General features: G+C 42.9%; 1 protein-coding gene across 2 annotated transcripts in view; it reads left to right on the forward strand.

Annotated features, from left to right (window-relative positions):
- C2CD3 (C2 domain containing 3 centriole elongation regulator) overlaps window positions 1-21,256 on the forward strand; it is a 429,817-nt gene that overhangs the window by 275,652 nt on the left and 132,909 nt on the right. For both annotated transcript variants that reach the window (XM_029602105.1, XM_029602106.1), the window contains exon 25: window positions 11,350-11,488. In XM_029602105.1, the coding sequence (XP_029457965.1) occupies window positions 11,350-11,488 (139 nt within the window). The remainder of the gene's footprint in view (window positions 1-11,349; window positions 11,489-21,256) is intronic.

Below are 21,256 nucleotides of genomic sequence, written 5' to 3' on the forward strand. Positions count from 1 at the left end.
TGGGATGGTTTTTGGTTGGTTTTGTTTTTTTTTTATAAATGTGCCCCTCCCCCTGCACAAACCCGAAAAACGAATTTTCCCCGAAGTTCGGGGAAAATCCGTTTCGTGGTTCGGAATTAGGCAATTTCGTTGAAATTGCCTAATTCATGATAAACAAATCATCAATTTCGTTGAAATTACCTAATTTATGATAAACGAATGCACATCTCTAAACCTTATTGGCTAGCATTAAACAATTGGAGACCCAGCATAAAAGGACAGGTTGTCATAAGTTGTGGGGGCAGTTGGATAAAGAAAGGGATAAGCTGAAAGACTTATATGTTGACTTTATTAACTATCATATGTTTTTAACAATACAGAAGAATTTTGAGTTTAGCAATAAAGCCTCTAAGCTATTAGCTCAAACACTGAAGAAGAAAAGTGCAATTAACCCAGAATATACAAATTAAGGATAGGAATGGAACAATGGTTATGAGATGGATAAGATTAGAGAACGGTTTAGACACTTTTATCAAGAGCTTTATTCTGCGGATAGTCCTCTCTGGTAGAAAGATATTGAGTTATTTGGGAGGTGTGCAACTCCCCAAACTTATCCAGACCAAGCAACAAACTCTTGATAAAGAAATACAGTGCCTTGCAAAAGTCTTTGACCCCCCCTAAAAAGTCAGCAAATTTGTGTGGATTACAAATGACACACAGATTGTTCCAAACAGTATGTTCATTGCAAATCAATATACTCTTAAAGGAAATTTTCAAAGTCACTATTCATTATTTCTCGGCATTTTTTGTAAAATAAAATGAAAAATGCTGCTTGCATAAGTATTCAACCCCTTCAAAGTAGTACTTGATAGAACCATCTTTTGCTGCAATAACAGCTTTGTCTGTTGGGGTAAGTTTGTACCAGCTTTGCACACTATTTGGGAGTGATTTTTGCCAATTTTTCCTGGCAGATTTGCTCCAGGTTGTTCAGGTTGGTTGAATGATGCTTATGGACTACAATTTTCAAATAGTGCGAAATGGTCCATCCAGTCTACCCAGCAAGCTTCTTATGGTAGTAAGTGCCACTCCATGCAGGTTACCCCCATGTTTCTCTAAGGGTAGTAACTGCTGCTCTGTGCAGTTATATTCAAGCCTTATGATAACCCATAAAAAAAAGTTTTTACTAGGAACATTTTTAGTGGGTGATGAGCCTTCTTGAAAATTCAGACAGTGCTGCTTGACCGGGTATTAAGGAAGGTGGGGATTTGGGATAATTTCTAAAGCTGTATAGAGCTTATGTATAAGTCACCAGCTGCTCAATTACAGATGAATGAGAGTTTCTCGGAGCCTTTCCTGTTGGGTAGAGGCATAAGGCAAGGCTGTCCTCTCTTCCTATTTCTTTTTGCGCTGGTAATGGAGCTATTTGCTGCAAAGATCCAAAAAGCGGAAGATGAGAGGGGAATAAGGACGGGAACAGAAGAACTTTGTGTTTCTTTATGTGCAGATGGCGTTTTGTTTTCCCTGTCTAAGCCTATAACTTTGTTGCAGTTGCAGTGGGGGAGCTGGAGGAATATGAGGCAGTGGCTAGTTTTAAATTTGTCAGACCAAGACAGGGAAGAAATACAGAAACTGTTTCCATTTCATTGGGCTGATAATACTCTGAAATATGTGGGTGTTTATCTTATAGTACACAGACATCTAATTTTGAAGGCTAATTGCCACCCCCTATTGAATACAATATACAAAGATTTAAATGTATGGACTAATGAAGTGATCTCCTGGTTAGGGAGGATAGCGGTAATCAAGCTGAGTACGCGGGCCAGGCTCTGTTCTTATTTTCATACAATTCCTATAACTGTCCCTAAGATAATGCTTACTCAGATCCAAAATACATTTCTCAATTTTATCTGGAGACAGAGGCCCCCACGTGTGAAAGAGAGATATTATATTGGCATAAGGAAATGGGGAGACTTGGGATGCTGCATGTGGAGAATTATATTTATTTATTTATTTATTTAAAAATGTTTATATACCGCCTTTACAATTCAGAGAATTAATCAAAACGGTTTACAACCAAACATGCATAATAACTGAAAAAATGGAAATAAAAAGCGGTATCCAACCGAACATACATAATAAACCAAAATAAAACAAATTAAAATTATCATTAAATAAATAATTCACTAAACATTTATGCCCTGCATAGCATCTCAACTTAGAGTTTTGGTTAACTGGAAAGATAAGGGGTTCCTCATTCACACGTATATGTCACAGCACAGTAATTGTTCACACAGGGCAGCAAAAAACCTAGCACCGGCCCTGGTGTTGATGAGGGCACATACGGGCTTTGAAATGCTGTGCTCCAAGCCTATGGCCTTCAAGGGGTTGATTTCTAAAATATATACATTTTTAATATCCCATTCTCCGTAAAGCTTAAACACAAGTCTGACTGGGAAAGGGATCTTCAGTTTTCTCCTGATATGGAGGCATGGGAGAACATACAGGTCACGGTGACCCAAATCTTCTATTTCTGCGCACTTAGCAGAAAATACATTTAAGGCATACTATAAATGGTACTTCACTTCCTCAAAATTGCACAGGATGTAGAGTGGGGTCTCTGATAAATGTTGGCAGGGTTGTAATGAAAAGAGCTCAATGGGCCATATTTGGTGAAATTGTAATTCGATTTCTCCTTTTTGGAGGGCTATCCAAAAATATATTTGTTTCTCACAGGACAAGCAGGATGGTAGTCCTCACATATGGGTGACATCACAGGATAGAGCCCAATCACGGAACACTTTTGTCAAAGTTTCTAGAACTTTGACTGGCCCCCTACTGGGCATGCCCAGCATGGCACCAACCCTGCAACCAGCAGGGGTCCCCCCTCAGTCTTCTTTTTTCCGCACAGCACTAGCCACGCAGTTAAGGAGCTCCACAGAGATTCCTGACAGGAATTTTCCTCACGGAATTACTACAAATTTTCTTACCCCACAGGGGTCCCTCCTTCAATTTTTTTAAGCCGCGGTACTCCGGTAAGTTTTCTACCCATTTTCGGTCGATTCCCGTCAAGTTTGGCCCTCGCGGCCTACTGGCCGTCGACCATACCGCGGCTCAAATTTTTCATGGCCATGGCATTGGGGTTCCGTCGGTGCCCGGATTGCAATCGCACCATGTCCATAACAGACCCTCATAAGATCTGTGTAATGTGTCTTGGATGTGAGCATGATGTCCTGACCTGCACCAAATGTGCCCTAATGACACCAAAATATCGCAAGGCCAGAATGGAGAAGATGGAGCTTCTCTTCCGTGCTCAAACCCCGACGCTGTCCATTGCATTGACGTTGTCAGAACAGGCACCGTCAACTTCGCGCCATTATCGACCACCGACCGGTGACCATCCGGCAACGACGACTTCTTGGCCTTCAACCACCTCTGCTCCCCCTCAGGACCGAGGGGATCGTAGAGAGAAACATCGCCACCGACATTGGAAGTCTCGGGCCATCGAGGGAGCGAAATCATCGACCTCGCCATCATCTGAGCCGCTGTCAAAGAAACCCCGTCCAGAAAAGGCACCGACCTTTTCGGCGACCGGGTCACCGACGCAACCCTCACCCGAAAGGGGATTGGGAGCCGAAACTCCGCCTTTAATGGTGGTCCCTCCAGCTATGCCTCTGCCTCCTTCTTCTGTTCCGGAGCCGGGGCTGCTTGCACCGGGTCTCCGAGAAGAACTGGACCGGCTGGTTCAGGAGGCCATCGACAAAGCAATGCATCGACTCCAAGTTCCTCCGGCACGGACACTGGTACCGATTGTAGAACCGACCACTGACCCAATTCCGGCAGCGTTGGCACTGCTGCTCTCGAGGATGGAAGCGCTCATTGCCGCTTTTCCACTGATGGATCCCGGGTCACCGATGGCTCCGGTGCCCTCTCCATTTACCTTGTCATTGGGAGGAGAAACACCGTTCCGCATCCCTCCATCGGGAGTCCTACTGATGCTTCAGCCATCAATGCCGATACATCTGTCGGCGCCACGATCCATCCATCGATGCCAATATGTCCGGCGCCACCGATCCATCCATCAATTCCGATGTATCTGGCGCCACCGATCCATTCATCGATGCCTTCGATGGCTTCATCGGTGCCTCCAATTATTCCTTCGATTCCTTCAGAACCTAGACCAGGACCTTCAGGGATTCCACCGTCCCGTCCCCCTCGGGCTCCTAGAGGGGCAAGTGCTGATCCCTACGATAGCTGGACTGATGATTCTTGACCAGACACCGATGACCTGCCTTCACCACCTTCTCCTACTGAAAGCAGAAAGCGTTTTCCTCCAGAGGACCTTTCCTTCATAAATTTTGTGAAGGCGATGTCTGAATTGGTTCCCTTCCAATTACAGACCAAACAAGATGACAGTCATCAAATGATGGAGCTGTTGCAATTCCTTGATGCTCCCAAGGAAATAACCTCCATCCCTATTCACCAAGTTCTTCTGGATCTCCTCATAAAGAACTGGGAACACCCTGGCTCTGTTGCTCCAGTCAACAGGAAGGCTGACACCACTTATTTGGTACAGTCAGCCCCAGGTTTTGAAAAACCTCAATTGGATCACCAATCTGTGGTTGTAGCATCTGCCCAAAAGAGGGCAAAGAGATCAAACCCCACACTTCCTTTCTCCCAGGCAAGGAGCAAAAATTACTAGATGCCATTGGCTGCCGGGTCTTCCAGGGCTCAATGCTCATCTCCCGAATCGCCTCTTATCAGCTCTATATGACCCAATACAACAGGGTCTTATTTAAGCAGAATCAAGACTTGACAGACTCCCTGCCTCAACAATTTCAAGATCAGCTCCAAACCTTAGTAAACAAGGGTTTTGAGGCGGGCAAGCATGAGATAAGGTCATCTTACGATATCTTTGGCACTGCTACCACGGTATCTGCAGCTGCTATCTCGGCAAGAAGATGGGCCTGCCTCAAGTCTTCGGACCTTCGCCCTGAAGTGCAAGACATATTATCTGACCTGCCCTGCGTAGGAGACTATCTGTTCGGCGAACAGATTCAATGAACGGTGGCGGAACTCAATGACCATCATGAGACTCTGAGACAGCTCTCTGATGCCTTCTGAGTACTCCTGAGTACTAAGAAGTCCTTCTTCTGTCCGAAGAAATCCTACCCGCCACCGGCTAGAATTCGCTCTATGAGACCATTTGAAAAAACCTAGTTTCGTCAGATATGAAAACAAAAGCAGCAAGCAGCTCCTCAGCCGAGCCCTGCTTCCGGTTTTTGACTCCTGCATAGAGAGGAGCAGCCAGCTTCCACTGCCTCACATATCAGTGGGAGGTCGATTGTGCCATTTCAACAACAGGTGGCACTCAATCACCTCAGACCAGTGGGTTCTAGTGATCATCATTCAAGGTTATCATCTCAACTTTCTCTCCATCCCACCGGACTCCCCACCTCTACCGACATGGAGAACATCCGATTACCCATCCTTCTGGAACAGGAGGTCTCCCTCCTTCTCCACTCCAAGGCAATAGAACCAGTACCCTACTGTCAGCACAGCCTAGGATTCTATTCCCGGTACTTCCTAATCCCCAAAAAATCGGGAGGCGTTTGTCCAATTCTGGATCTACATGCCCTCAACAAGTACCTCCATCGAGAAAAGTTCAAAATGGTAACCTTGGGTTCTCTTCTTCCGATTCGACAAAGAGGAGACTGGCTTTGCTCTCTAGACCTCCAGGACGCATACACTGATATTGCGATAACTTCATCTCATCGCAAATATCTGAGATTTCTGGCAGGCCCCAAGCACTATCAGTACCAAATGCTTCCATTCGGCCTCGCGTCTGCACCATGAGTCTTACAAAATGCCTCCTAGTAGTTGCAGTCTTCCTCAGGACTCAAGGTGTTCACGTCTACCCCTATCTAGACGATTGGTTGATCAGGGCTCCCACTCAGCAAACTGCTCTATCGTCCCTACACCTTACCTTACACACTCTGATTTCGCTAGGATTTCTCGTCAACTATGACAAATCCTACTTAGTTCCATCTCAAACCTTATCATTCATAGGGGCAGACTTGGACACCTTGCAGGCAAAAGCTTTTCTACCTCGACAACAAGCTGTCACTCTCGTCTCTCTCGCACACCAGCTGCAGTCTCAGCGCTACACGACTGCACGCACTTTCTCATCCTACTGGGACATATGGCGTCCTCAGTTCAGGTCACCCCAATGGCCCGCCTTGCCATGAGAGTCATGCAGTGGACTCTAAGGTCACAATGGACTCAATGCATTCAGCCCCTGTCGACCATTGTCCACGTCACCGACTCACTCCGTCAGTCTCTCGCCTGGTGGAAAAATCAGATCAATCTTCTCCACAGCTTGCCCTTCCAGGCTCCAGACCATCAAATAACTCTTACCACCGATGCTTCCAGCCTCGGCTGGGGAGCCCATGTGGCCAATCTGCAGACACAAGGAATTTGGTCTCCAGAGGAAGCCAAACACCAAATCAATTTCCTGGAGCTTCGAGCAATCAGATATGCTCTCAGAGTATTTCAGGATCGCCTCTCCAACCAAGTCATCCTGATTCAGAAGGACAACCAGGTGGCCATGTGGTACATCAACAAACAAGGAGGCACGGGCTCCTACCTCCTGTGTCAGGAAGCTGCGCAGATATGGGAGGAGGCCCTCTCCCACTCGATGTACCTGGAGGCCACCTACTTGCCGGTAGTGGACAATGTGTTGGCAGACAAGCTAAGTCGCACCTTTCAACCGCACGAGTGGTCTCTCAACCCCTCAATAGCGGACTTGATCTTCTAACAGTGGGGTTACCCTCAAATAGACCTCTTTGCGTCACCTCAAAACCGCAAAGTAGAGAACTTCTGCTCTCTCACTCGCAGCCAACACTATCAGCCAAGAGATGTGTTCTCCCTCTCATGGGCAACCGGTCTCCTAAATGCATTCCCTCCACTTCCACTTCTCTCAAATACTCTCATGAAGTTACGTCAGGACAAGGGAACCATGATCCTGATAGCACCTCACTGGCCACACCAAGTGTGGTTTCCAATACTTCAGGATCTCTCCATTCGCAGGCACATTCCCTTGGGAAAGGACCCGCTTCTGATTATGCAAAACGATGGGTGCCTGTGCCACCCCAATCTTCAAGCCTTGTCCTTGACGGCATGGATGTTGAAAGGTTAATCCTTCAGCCACTTAACCTTTCTGAATCAGTTTCCTGTGTCCTGATTGCTTCACGGAAGCCTTCCACGAGAAAATCCTACGTTTACAAATGGAACAGGTTTCAGTCATGGTGCTCTTCTCAATCCCTTGACTCCTTTACCTGTCCAATCACGAAGTTTCTAGACTATCTCTGGCACTTGTCGGAGTCAGGTCTAAAAACTTCCTCCATCAGAATGCATGTTAGTGCGGTGGCCGCCTTCCATAAAGGTGTCGGGGATGTTCCCATATCAGTACAACCCCTTGTAACACGTTTTCTGAAGGGCTTGCTTCACCTCAAGCCTCCACTGTGTCCTCCGGGCCCCTTCTTGGGACCTCAACCTGGTTTTGGGTCGGCTCATGAAACCACCATTCGAGCCTCTCCAATCCTGTGAACTTCGCTATCTCACACGGAAAGTGATTTGCCTTTTGGCAATCACTTCGGCTCACAGAGTTAGTGAGTTACAGGCCCTAGTTACCTATCCGCCTTACACTAAACTTCTGCAGGACCGGGCAGTACTCCGCACTCACCCTAAGTTCTTACCTAAGGTAGTATCAGAGTTTCATCTCAATCAATCCATTATACTACCTACCTTTTTTCCCAGGCCCCACTCCAATCCAGGAGAACAGGCTCTGCATACCCTTCACTGCAAACGGGCTCTAGCGTTCTATCTAGACCGTTCAGCTGCCCACAAGAAAAGCACTCAATTGTTTGTCTCTTTCCATTCCATTAAATTGGGGCAGCCTGTGGGTAAGCAGACTCTCTCCTCCTGGTTAGCAGACTGCATATCCTTTTGCTATCAGCAAGCAGGTATTCCACTTCAAGACCGTGTTAAAGCACACTCTGTCAGGGCCATGGCAACTTCAGTAGCACACCTACGCTCGGTGCCGCTTCCTGACATTTGCAGGGCTGCCACCTGGAGTTCTCTCCATACCTTTACAGCCTACTATTGCTTGGACAAGGCCGGAAGACAAGATTCCATCTTCGGCCAATCTGTCCTGCGTAACCTATTCACAACTTGACGTACCAACACCCTTCCGTCTGCCTGGTAGGGTTCAGGATGCCCTCGGCCAAATTTCACCCCAGTCCTGGTGCCGTGCACCCCTGGGTACATTTGGTGCATACTCTGATATCCTCAGCTCGGTACTCACCTGTACATGAGGACTACCATCCTGCTTGTCCTGTGAGAAAGCAAATGTTGCTTACCTGTAACAGGTGTTCTCACAGGACAGCAGGATGTTAGTCCTCACAAAACCCACCCGCCGCCCCATGGTGTTGGGTTCGATATGTTTCTTATTTTATTTTTCGGCACTGCCTGTAGCTTTTTAAACAAGACTGAGGGGGGACCCCTGCTGGCTGCAGGGTTGGTGCCATGCTGGGCGTGCTCAGTAGGGGCCAGACAAAAGTGTTCCGTGATTGGGCTCCATCCTGTGATGTCAACCATATGTGAGGACTAACATCCTGCTGTCCTATGAGAACACCTGTTACAGGTATGCAACATTTGCTATATTGACGGAACAATGGACTGGGACCCAAAACTTTTTTTTTAAATTATGTGGTGGAAACTGCCTCGTAAAGTGAATCTTTTAATAACTCAGATTCTCATTGCAGCGAGGTACTCGATAGCAGCCAACTGGAGGAAAATGTCTGCTCCAGATTTGTCTTATCTTTATAAAAGATTGGATGATATTCATCGAATGGAACCGACTTATGGAAACCCAGAAGAACAGACTCACTGTCTTTAAAAGTATCTGACAACCCTTCGAGAGAGAGAGATCTTAAATACTATTGAGAGGGAGGGGATTAAATTGGGGGAATTTAGCTGATTCATTTTCTTGAGATGTGGGATGATTTCTGTATTGGAGACTACTCATTTGATGGTTTGCACATTAATAAAATCTAAAACAAAAATACTAAGACATTTATACTTTTCAATTTCATAAATTACTGATTATTACAGAGATATCCTGAGCTAGAAATCAACTGCAACCTGAGATTTTGTCAGTTGAAAATTAGAATGGAAAATAATGGACCATCAACATTTTGTAGCCAATAAAAAGTAATCTTTATTATCTGAAATTACAAACTGTCTTCCTGCAGTCAGCATTATTTAGATTAGAAAAAGAAGAAACTTGTTATTTTCTGCGCTCTTTCTCTGGAGTATTGTAGTAGCAATCCCTTTTTCAAATGGCTTTTAGTTCTCAAGAAAAAAAAACGGTTTGTGACGGTCAGCCCTATAGTTCTCAATATTTAGTAGCAGTAAATGTGGATATTCAGTTAAACTTCATAATATGGAACAGTAGACTTTATTGGTACCTAACTGAAGAAAAATAGCCAAACGAAACATGACACTTTTTACACAATATTCCCAGTGCACAAAACCCCTCAAAAATTACATTAAAAAAGCCACTGGTGCTGAATAACTTTTATTTTTTCACTCTTAATCTTTTATCTGTTTTCAAGCAGCACAACCAGTGGTACTGAACTAAACAACTATTAACCCAAAAAAAATAACAAAAAGAAAAATTCAATTTTTATTTTTGGCCTAATGTTTGGCTTGTGCAATATCAGTTGTACATTTGAAAACAGCTAAAAGATTAAAAATTGTTCAGTGTGTTTTAAATGTAATTTTGGGAGGATTATTTTTTTATTCAGTATCATTGTTGACAATGCTAGGATCTCTGTCTAGTTTCTGTTTTCTAAACAGAATCAGTGTCTAGAAGATGAATATCATCCAATTCTGAATCTGATCTTTCATTTCTCTTTCATGAACTTTGGTAAACTGAAAATTTGCACAGATTGTGAAACAAGCTTGGCTACTCTTTCAGTACGAGTCTATTCTTGAGATGTGTGTGTATTTCCAAACATTAGACCAGTTTCTTTCACGTGCTGCAGATGATGAAGGAATTTGAAGCAGCTGAGATGCAAGAAAAATAGACGTGCAGGAAAAATGTGCTTGGCAGAGTCCCAGACTGCACGTCTGGATCAAATATCTCCAGATGTTCTGTATTCTGCAACATTTGAAAATATTTTACCAACATCATCCTAAGACTGTTACTTGTTTGTCTGTCAGATGCAAAAACAGTGTCATCATTATTGCCAAACATTGCCACTCTTGGATCTAACAGATTTGCAGCAGTGTGAATGATTGGCAACAGACATAAGACATTACAGCGAAGATTTGTGTTTCATCTCAGTACATTAGGCGAACATTTTTCAAAAGAAGATGACTCTCTTGATGGCCTCACAATTCGGGTACTTAAAGGGAATTTCAGAACTATACAAAAATGCAAAACATTTGAAATTAAGATGATCAAACACCTTGAAACAAAGATTTAATAAGATTGGCTTTCTCAACCACTATCAGATATAGACTCTTTGAAACCATCAAGTCACCTCTATCATCCATCTTTTTACTGTTCCTCCACTGCCACCACACACACCCCCATACCTTTACTGAGCTGTAATGGCATATGCACACAACCTCATGTTTAGCTGATTCTGTACTATTTAAACTCAGTATAATTGTGTTGTGTCTTTACTGACCCGTTAAAGGAAGCTTAGCTTTCAAAAAATAGTCCCAGATGTAGGAATTTAGTCCAATAAAAAGGGATTGCCAATAATCTAGTTTGTTAACCTTTATTTTCTATATATTCAAATGGACTAATATGCAACCACAATTCTTCACTCAGGATTGGAACTCTAATTATCATTATCTCACATCTTCATGTTACATATTTGTTAGCAGTCATTTTTAGAGCATAATAATCAGATGATGATAATTTAAAACCATGCCTTGAAAAACATTTCACACATCATTCTAAGAGAAAAAATATTTCAGAAGTTTTTAATTTTTCAAAAATTACCGATTTTTCCATATCTGGCTTCTGGAAGAAAACAGGAAAAAAAAGTATTTTTTTTCAATTTGCCTTTACAACTGTAGCCACAGTCCTGATTTTGGAAGAAACACCGTTTAGAAGTAAGAGGGTAATAACATTTTCATGCAAATCAGTCAGCCTCTTTCCTGGTATTGTTGATCAGGGTACCGATTAAAGCTAATTAGAATGATCATTTTAATAACAGGTATGCAATGTTTATTCCCAGCAAATCTATCTGCTGGAAATCAATTTGTGCTGAGTGGATGCCTCTTCTGTTTTAGGAAGCCCTTTGACTGAGAGGACCATTGCTACACCAAGTTGCTGTGTGTCATTTGCTGTTGCTGGCAGTAAGACCCCAGTCACTACCTCTGTCATAGAGAACACAGACGCGCCTGTTTGGAACTTTGAACAGCAAACCAGGTAAGCTGAGCCTTCCAGTGAAATGTCCATAGCCTGCTTTATTTCTGGAGTTCTGTTCAGATTGTAGTTTTAAAGTGAATTGGACCCATGACATACTTTGCAAATGCAAAAGTATACAAAGCAAATGGATAACTCATTCTATAAGCAGTTAAACTTTGTTTTGGGGGCATTTTTTGCTCCCATTTACCCTTCTTCCTCCTTCACTCCCCTCCTAGTTTCCCAAGAGCTGGCTAAAGAAACTAAAAGATGCACATGAGCCGGCAGGAGTTACCGTCTTGCCCTTTCTGGGTAGAATATGCCATCTAGAGTGGAGGAGTAGCCTAGTGGTTCGAGCAGTGGGCTACGAACCAGGACAAGTCACTTTACCCTCCATTGCCTCAGGTACAAACTTAGATGTAAGCCCTCTGGGGATAGGGAAATACCTACAGTACCTGAATTGAATCCACTTTGAAGCGCTGACAAAAGTGCAAAAAGCGGAATATAAATCTCTGTTTAGTATTGAGTCTTGGCTTCTCTCATTAGGTCTCCTGCACTGTAGCTTATATACGTACCAAGGGGCCAGTCTGTCAAATCAGTATTTTGATTTAATGTTACATTTTTTTGTTTGTTTTTGGACCTGCAGTGTCTTCCTGTTCCTCTGAGCTTCATTCAGAACATAGGTTGGGCTCTAGTGCCATTTATTTATTTAAAATTATTTAGGAATCGTTCTTTCCATTGGAACTTAGATCGCAGGATAACCTGAAGAGATTCAAGAAAGACTTGAAAAAATGGTGCTTTCAGCAAGCATATGGAATTAATGCTCAGGATGATATATAAGTCTGCAGTCCATTAGATGATTCTACCTTTTATTTTCTTAACTACACTAATCTTATTTTAGTTTTATGTTATGAGTAGATTTTAGCTATCTTATTATTTTTATTGAAGTTTTTATTGTATTTATTCTGTTTTCCAACTGTTATTTATTAATCTGTATTATGAATACCGTAAAGATAGAACCTTGTGTTCTGAATAACGGTATTTAAGAATTGCATAAATAAATAAATGTACAACTAATATACACAATATACATCAGGTAAACATATAATTTATAACAACTTTTAAAACATCAATAAAAATAAAATAATACAATAAATAAAATATAAACCTAATTGTATCTGCTTTTAGCTCCTTAATTTGCTGTCCTCAGATTCAAAACAGGCCCTTACTACTTTGATAACAGCAAATTTCTTATCCATCATTACTCATAAACCAGGTTTTCAATTCTTTTCAGAATTTCAACATATCTCTCTCCTCTCTCAGAAAAATAGGGAGCTCATTTCACAACTTAGGGATTGCTGAAGCGAGAGCCCTGTTTTGCAAATGGACTGTTCTATATGCTTTCGCTGAGAGCAGTTGAAGCTGTGATTTCAAATTAGTATCTCTCGCTCACTTTTATGGGGTGGACCAACTCCATGCACCACCTTAAAGGCCAATGTTAAACATTTGAATTTACACCATTGCACACAATGAGTAGCCAGTGCAATTACAAAAGTAACAGAACAGCTGATGCACTCCATGCACATTCCAGAATTGTGCATGCTGCCGCATTCATTACTAGAAACCTCCTAATCACGTTACCTGGTAACCCCAGGTAAAGCGCATTGCAATAATCCAGTTGCAACAATACTAATGCTAAATTACCTTTTTCAATGCTACAGTTTCCAAGAATGATCTTAGAAGTCTTACCCATTTTAATCTCTGAAATGACATCCTTATCATTAATGAAATTTGTTTTTCCAAAGTCAGCGATTAATCTAACTTTACCCCAAGAGATTTCACATCTTCTGCCGAAGACAACGCCACTTCCCCTAACTGGGGACAAGGAATCTAATGTCCTGATCTCAATCTTAATAATTCTGTTTTATCAGGATTTAACTCTAAACCATGAGCCTTTATTCGCAACTAGTTGGGATTTTTCCCATATTTTATCCCCTCCCAGCTTACTTTGCTCCAGTCATTGCAGTACCAGTCCTAAGCTGGGGCCATGCAACAGGGCTCCTTCCAAATCTTGAAGTTATGAGCCATAAATCTGGTCACTAGGGGACCGATATTCAGCCACAGAGTGGCTAGTTAAGTTAGCCAGATATACCTATTTGGCTAACTTAACTGGGATATTCAGCGACACGGCAACACTGTTGAATATACCCAGCTATGTTAAAGTTAGCTGGATAGGTATATCAGACTAACTTTAGACCAGCCCTACAGCGTGTCCAGAGTTAGCTGAATAGGTTAACCGGCTAACTACAAATGCTCTGCTCCTCCCTGGAATATCTGGCTCCTTCCCCAAAAACTCTCCCAACTTAATCCGGCTAAATTCTAGCCAAATAAGCCATTTTATATTATCTTTTAATATATAATTTAGCCAGATAAGCCATTTAATATCGCGGCTAAGCCATTTAGACGGATAACTTTTCAGTTATCCATCTAAATGGTTTTTAAATAGCCTCTACGTGTCACCGGTGTGTGATGACCAAGACTCTTACCTCCCCAGGGGTTGTGATCCCTGCCTCCACAGCATCCCCAGCTAACCCGGAGAGCCGAAAACCTAAACTGCAAGCCTGGTGCTTCCATTAGGCAAACTAGGGAGTTGCCTAGAGCACCAACATTTTGGGAGTGGCAGAATCCTACCAATAAAGGAGCTGTGCCAGAACCAATACCACCAAAGAAGGGAGCGCTGTCCTGAAGCCCCGATCAGTACATAAGTTGGGGATGAGAGGCTGGGGAGTGCCTGACCAAAGGTTTGCCTAGAGCAGTGGTTCTCAATCTTTTTTCTGTCGGGACACACCTGACAGATGGTTCTCACATGCATGTCACACTGAGCACATGACAGTCATGGGGCTAAATGTAAAAGTATTTTGCATCCATAGGAACCCCGCTGAGCCATAATAATGGATGTAAAGCAGAATTAAGACATTCACCCTACAACAAAGATATTCTGGTCCTAGTGCCATCTCAGTAACAGCAACACAAACTCCTTCTACTATCAGGCTCAATAGCCCTACTTATGAAAAGACAGCAGTTTACAATGTATGCCCTCTTGAGAAAACACAACAAATAAGACTGATACAGACGCTTACATGCTAGTAAAATACGTCACTTCGATCATACACACAGAACCAATCGAACATACTCCCAGGATCTGCAGTAATACACATAAGACTAATTTGCACACAGTTACACCTGTATTATGGAATGCACTCAACAACCCTACCTATGAAAAGGCAACACTGCAAATATTAAATCAGGTCCTAAACACCTATACATCTCCTATTAGGAAAACAGAACATAAGATTCAATAAATAAAATGGCAGTCAATCAAGTAAAATAAACTTAAAAAGCCATCTTTACTTACCCCCTGCAGCAGCTCTCCTATTCCTCTTCCATGCAGGCCAATAGCACACACCAGAAGCAGCAGTAGTGGCTGAAGCTCTGTACTCATGGTCCCCTTCCTTAGGGCCCATGACCAATCTCTCTGTCTCTCAGATACACACATACCAGTCTCACCCCCATGACCAGTTTCTGTCTCTCTGTTTATCTATAATCTTTCACACCAATCATCTCTCGATCAGTCTTTCTCTTACACATACACCAGTCACCTTCCCGAACAATCTCTCTCTCATGCACACACACACACAGGCTTCCCACTCCCATGTTCTGTCTTACAATTACAGGCTTCTCACTCCCATGCTGTGTCTCACACACATCCACACACCCAGGTTTTTCAGTCCCATGCTCGCTTTCTCCACATGCACAGGCTTCTCATTCCCATAATCACTTTTTCTCTCATATACACACACACACACACACCAGTCTCTCTCTTTCACACACACCAGTCAGTCTCTCTCTCATGCATACACATACGCACAGGGTTCACACTCCCATGTTCTCTCTCACATATACAGGTTTCTCACTTCCATGCTTTCTCTCTCTCTCGCTCTCACACACACACCAGTCATTTCCCTGACCAGTCTCTCTTTCTCTTTCTCTCTCTCTCTCTCTCTCTCTCTCTCACACACTCCAATCATCTCCCTGACCATTCACTTTCATTGTCTCTCACATATATATACATCACTTCTCTGACCAGTTTCTCTCAATCAAATACATGCTCTCACACACAGGCTGTCAATCACAGTTACACATACACATTCTCATTCTCTCACTTACACACAGACTGGCTGGATGTCTCTTTCTATCTCTCACTTCCTGCCCTCCCCCCCCTCCCCCAGAGCACAAATGGTAGCTGCAGCAGCCTCCTCCCCCAGCCCCCACAGGCCAAGAAAGAAGAATCCCATCGGCCGCAGGAGAGTAATGCTACTGTCTCCTTTGCCAATTGCTGGCTGCTTCGGATTTTTCTCCATGGCTCTTTCTTCTTCCCGCGCACCCCACTGCACATCACTTACTGTTCCGGGCCACGGGAGCAGGTGCGGGAAAAAGAAAAGGCCCAGCCGCAGTTGTCAGTCTCTACTAACACTGCTGCTGTTCCCATCCAATCCTGAACCCGGGCGGCAATAGCAGCAGTGAAAGATAATCTGCCTCTCGCTTGGTGAAGGAATAGGAGGGAAGAGCAGCAGGAGACCGGTAGCACACAACACACCTGCCGGAGCTTGGCGACACACCAGTTGAGAATCGCTGGCCTAGAGTGTCAAATACTCTTGCCACGGCCTGCTGAACAGAGAATCAAACCTGCCATTGAGCTACCAGGTTGTCCCAGATGTTAATTTTTTTTTTTTAATGTTGTGTTTCCCTCTGAACCTAGTCAGCAATTTTGGAAAAGTAAATTACCTTGCTTAATCTGTATTATTTAACATTGTTTACAAACTAGATGTTATATATGGTATTTTTTCAATTTCTTTTATTCTCATTGTGTATTTTATGTTTCCAGCTGATGAATTGTAGCATTAAGTGAATTAATTTTTTTCTATACTCTTCCCTTTAAATTTGTCTTTTGCCTATTGGTTAGTTTCCTTCTTGACTTCCATTCTTACAATATCTTTTGAACATTCAGTGAGGTTTCCATGATGAAAAATTGATGTTATCATAGATCAAGTGAATTAACGGGCCATGAGAATACTAGGAAACAAAACGCCTCTCGCTTTTCTTTTGGACAGGCGCCAACTCAAGTAGTGATACAATAGGAGGAGTTCCAATGATCTACCAATGAGGAAGATAATTGCTTGCAGAATTGTTCTGAAGTCTTGAGTATGAAAGAGCAGTCTTATCCGTTTTAGCACTTGTAGTTTGTGGAAACAGTCTTTGGTAGTTCTATTGATGGAAGCTTTCAAGTTCATGCGGTTGTCAATGATTACTCCTAGGTCTCTCACTTGAGTGGTTGGTGGGATGGCCGGATGAGTAGTGGTGATGCAGCTGTTCTCAGGAGAGATGAGTAGGAGTTCGGTCTTGGAGGAGTTTAGTACTAGGTTTAGGCTGGAGAGGAGGTGTTTTATTTCTTGGAAGCAGTTTTCCCAGTGGTCAAGTGTTTTCGAGTAGGTGTCTTTGATGGGGATCAAGATCTGGATATCATCCGCGTACAGGAAATGTTTTAGATTGAGGTTAGTGAGGAGCTGGCAAACCGGTAAAAGGTATATGTTAAAAAGTGTTGGGGACAAAGAGGAACCCTGAGGGACTCCTACGGGTGAGTCATAGCGGGATGATTCCTTATTCTGGACTTTAAGCTTATAGCCTCTGTTGCTAAGAAAAGATTTAAACCATGTGAGAGTGGTGCCTGAAATGCCTATGGAAGCCAACAGGTTTATAAGGGTGGAGTGGTTAACTGTATCGAAAGCTGCCGAGAGATCCAGTAGGATCAATAAGAAGGATTGACCTTTGTCGAGACCCATGATGATGTAGTCGGTTAGGGAAATGAGGAGGGATTCCGTGTTCAATGCTTTGCGGAACCCATATTGAGCGGGAAATAGCAATTTGTTGTCTTCAATGTAATCAGAGATTTGAGTGTTCACTAATTTCTCCATGAATTTAGCTATGAAGGGAAAGTTGGCAATCGGGCGGAAATTGTTGGGGTCTTTAGGGTCCAGATTTGGTTTCTTTAGGAGAGGTTTGATGGAAGCTAATCTGAGGTCATCTGGGTAGGATCCTTTGGATAGAGAGCAGTTTATGATGTCTGCCAGTGATTTGGAGATGGAGTCAGGAATTGTCAAGAGATGTTTGGAAGGAATATGATCCGCAGGATGAGAGGAGGGTTTCATTCTCCTTAGAACGACTTGTATCTCAGAGGTGGAAATGGGTTCGAATGCTTCAAAACAAGTGTTTTTTAAGGAGTGAAGATGTGGAGTCGAGAGGGAAGAGGTAATGGAAGGCAGCTGAATCAGAAGGTTGCTGATTTTGGTTTGGAAATAGTGAGCGAGTTCTTCAGCTTTAGATTGTGCTAAATTACTGGGGATCTCCAGGGGGCTGATTTGTGTGAGATTAGATACATAGGCAAATAGTGCTTTTGCGTCGAAGACCAGGTCGTGGATCTTGGAAGCATAGAAGTCCCTTTTGGATCTCATTGTGGAGGCCTTATATTGATGTAGGGTGGCTTTATAGGAGGCCAATGTGTTGGCGCACGGGGCTTTACGCCATTTGCTCTCTTTGTGTCTTAAGCTTTGTTTTAGTTTCCTAAGTTCTTTAGTGAACCATGGTTGTCTTTTGGAAGAGTTGGAGTGCGATTTCATTAAAATTTATTAAAAGCTGCAATCAGGAATCTATAAAGTAAACTAGAAAAAAAGAAATCAAAGAGAGAATAAACACAAAGGGGCAGGCTCCTTTGCTGCACGATGGAGTGCAGGCGCCTCCTGCGTTGGCTTCTGGCCTTTTTGCTCTGTGCCCCACAGTGATATGACAGGGATGCAGAATCAGCCCCAGGTGGAAGCGGGAATCAGGCTCGGATGCAGCAGAGATGGAAACCAGCAGATACAATCCACAGTGCACAATCCAACAGTGGGTCTCTGAGCTCTTTGGTCCTGCCAGGTCACTCTCCCAGGCCCTTTTGGAATTGCTCCCTTCTCCTTACTAGGAAAAGGTGGAAGGTGCAGGCCTCCACTGTCCCCAACTCCAAACCTTTTCCACCAACAAAAGTTCCACTACAGGTGACTCATTGAAAAGCCAGAGCCAAACAACAACCTGGGGAAGTAAAATCTTGTGATTCCAGTTTAACAGCCCCAGAGCAGTTAAAAGTACTGCTTAACCCAGTTCAGTCTTGGTCAGAGCCCCACCTGCTTTAAGGAGCTCCATTAATGAAAAAGATATATTTTTTTATACTGTGGAGATATATTTAATACGTTGGGTATAGCTTTGTACTAATAGCTGCTTTAGCAATTAATCGTGTGTGTTTCTAACCTGTGTTCCTATGCCCAGTTTTGGTTTAGTGTTAGTGCTTCATTGCAACTTCAATGATACATTGAGTTTCTAGAATGGCAAACATCAGAAAATGGAAAAAAAAATGTTTGACAGACTAAAGTTCTCTTTCAGTTTAGGAAATTCTTTAAAATCCCTTCCCATTGAAAGGAGAAAAGCAAGAATTGTCCCCATATGAAAATGTTGCATAAATGAAAGTTCATGCCTAAACATGTAATTAATTAATAAAAAAAATAACATTTCTTTCCACAACGGTGTGCAAAATCCTCATACATGGTCAGTGGTCATATATTGTGGGTCCAGCATTCACCTTCAGTTTGGTTCCGCAGGGTATACATATTCTAGTTCTTCTAGGATATTGCACTAGCTACTGTATAATCTGTTGCACATGCATGCGTTTTCTTGGTTGATCTAACAGTGGTTACAGGTTCTAATCCTACTAACAGTGTACTTTACCTCATTCATTAATTAATGCTCTCTCTATTCAGTGTTGTGTTAGGAACCAGACGCCATTCCATCCTTCCCTTTTTTAGGAGTTAAAGATATTGTGGCGTCACTCATATCCCCTAGGGTGGCTCTAGCTTCACCCGTGAAATTAAACAGGTGGGGAGTAAAAAGAGGGCCAAGTCTGGGAGAAATTTCTTTAAAAATTCAATGGCGTACCCATCCGGACCTGGTGCCAATTTTTTTTAACTATCCCCATAAGGCCAGCATGATCTCAGTAACCCTAGTGTCCTGCGGTTTTACAGGATCATTCTTGAGGGGCTGATCATGATCATTGAATTTAATTATCAAAATCTTAAGTGAGGAGACCTTGTAGGCCAGATCCCCATTGGTCTGTGCCCTGAATTTAAGTACCGAACCTAGCAACACCTCTGTGGATTAGTGACTCGCACATATAACAGAAATGAACTTCACTCTCAAGCCAGGATATGTTGGGTATGAGCTGAATCTCTGAATTCTGCTAGGGATCTTAATAATATTGCATCATGCCAAAGAGAGCTTCCTTCTAGAGCTTATAAGGTGTAATTGCCATGTGTAAGTTTGGTCTTCTGCTCCCCAGGTCATTTTGGGCTGGGAGGGAGTCATGGTTGTCACTCAAGGGTGACACCTAGTGGCTGATTTCAGGACCCATGATTGCAGAGTTTTAGAAGGAGCCCTTGGGCATGGCTTTGGCCAAGGACTGCAATAACCAGGCCAGATATGTTTTGGGGATGATAAAGGAGTGACCCTACAACCCCTCTTTAACCTATATTTATTTATTTATTTATTTATTTATTTATTTATTTAAGGTTTTTTTATACCGGCATTCATGAACTCGTTCACATCATGTCGGACCAGGCATTTAGCCTGGTCCACTTTAAAACCTAGAGAAAGCTCTGTGGGCAGGACCTTACTGAGCAGGATAAGAGGGAGAGCTCAGCTGGGAACTGGAGGTCCCACTTCTCCAAGAAAAGCAGCTCCTGAACCCTCTCTGTAAGAAGGTAAAAGCAGTAGGTACTGCTGAAAGTAAGCAATCTACATTCTTTGTATGCTGTTTATTGTAATCAAGTTAGAGGAAGAAATGCTGGAGTCAGTGTGGTTTGTGCCTCCAGCCAATTAAATTTACTCTGCTATCCCAAAGGATATAAAATAGGGGAAAAATCCATGAACAGTGGTGAAGGAAGGTTCACGGCACCAGAATCCTTGCCCAGGTTCTGTCTGAGCTGGAGGTTCAAAGGAACAGGAGGAAACCGCCAAGTCAAAAATATGTTTTATTTTGTTGTTCACACTCAGGGTTGCTTTTACCTTTGAACAAGAGGATAACAATGGACCCTCCTAATCTTGCATAGCAAGGGACCCATTGCATGAACACTCAGGGCTCTACCCCAATAATTATATTGGGGTAGAGCCTATACCACCTGATATTGGGGTAGAGCTCTATACCACCTGATCTGAGACAGGAGCCATGCGCTCTAACATTTAGGAAAAGACTAAAAACTTGGCTTTTCAAAAAAGCATTTCCAAGCCTTGAATAAAACGCACTCATCAACACAAACTCCTATGTAATATCTGGATCCAAATAAGAATCCACCTATCACAAACTTACACTCATTATTACCTTTTGAGTTTTTATCATATCATCACCATGCACTACTGTGTCATATTTATTCTCTTGGTTATTTATATTACCGCTCATATTTATGTACCGTCACATTCATTCAAATAGGCTTATTTATTTACTCTGCTACACTATTACTTTAATTGTATGAAATGTAAATATTGCATTGTTTAACCTCTCCCCTCTTCCAGTTCCAAGTTAATTTTCCCTGTTTTATTGTAACTTTCTCACACCTTTTAATTGATTCTCTGTATTTAAAGTTCACAGTTGTATTG

Source organism: Rhinatrema bivittatum, chromosome 5 (assembly GCF_901001135.1).
Source record: "Rhinatrema bivittatum chromosome 5, aRhiBiv1.1, whole genome shotgun sequence".
Lineage (NCBI taxonomy): Eukaryota > Metazoa > Chordata > Amphibia > Gymnophiona > Rhinatrematidae > Rhinatrema > Rhinatrema bivittatum.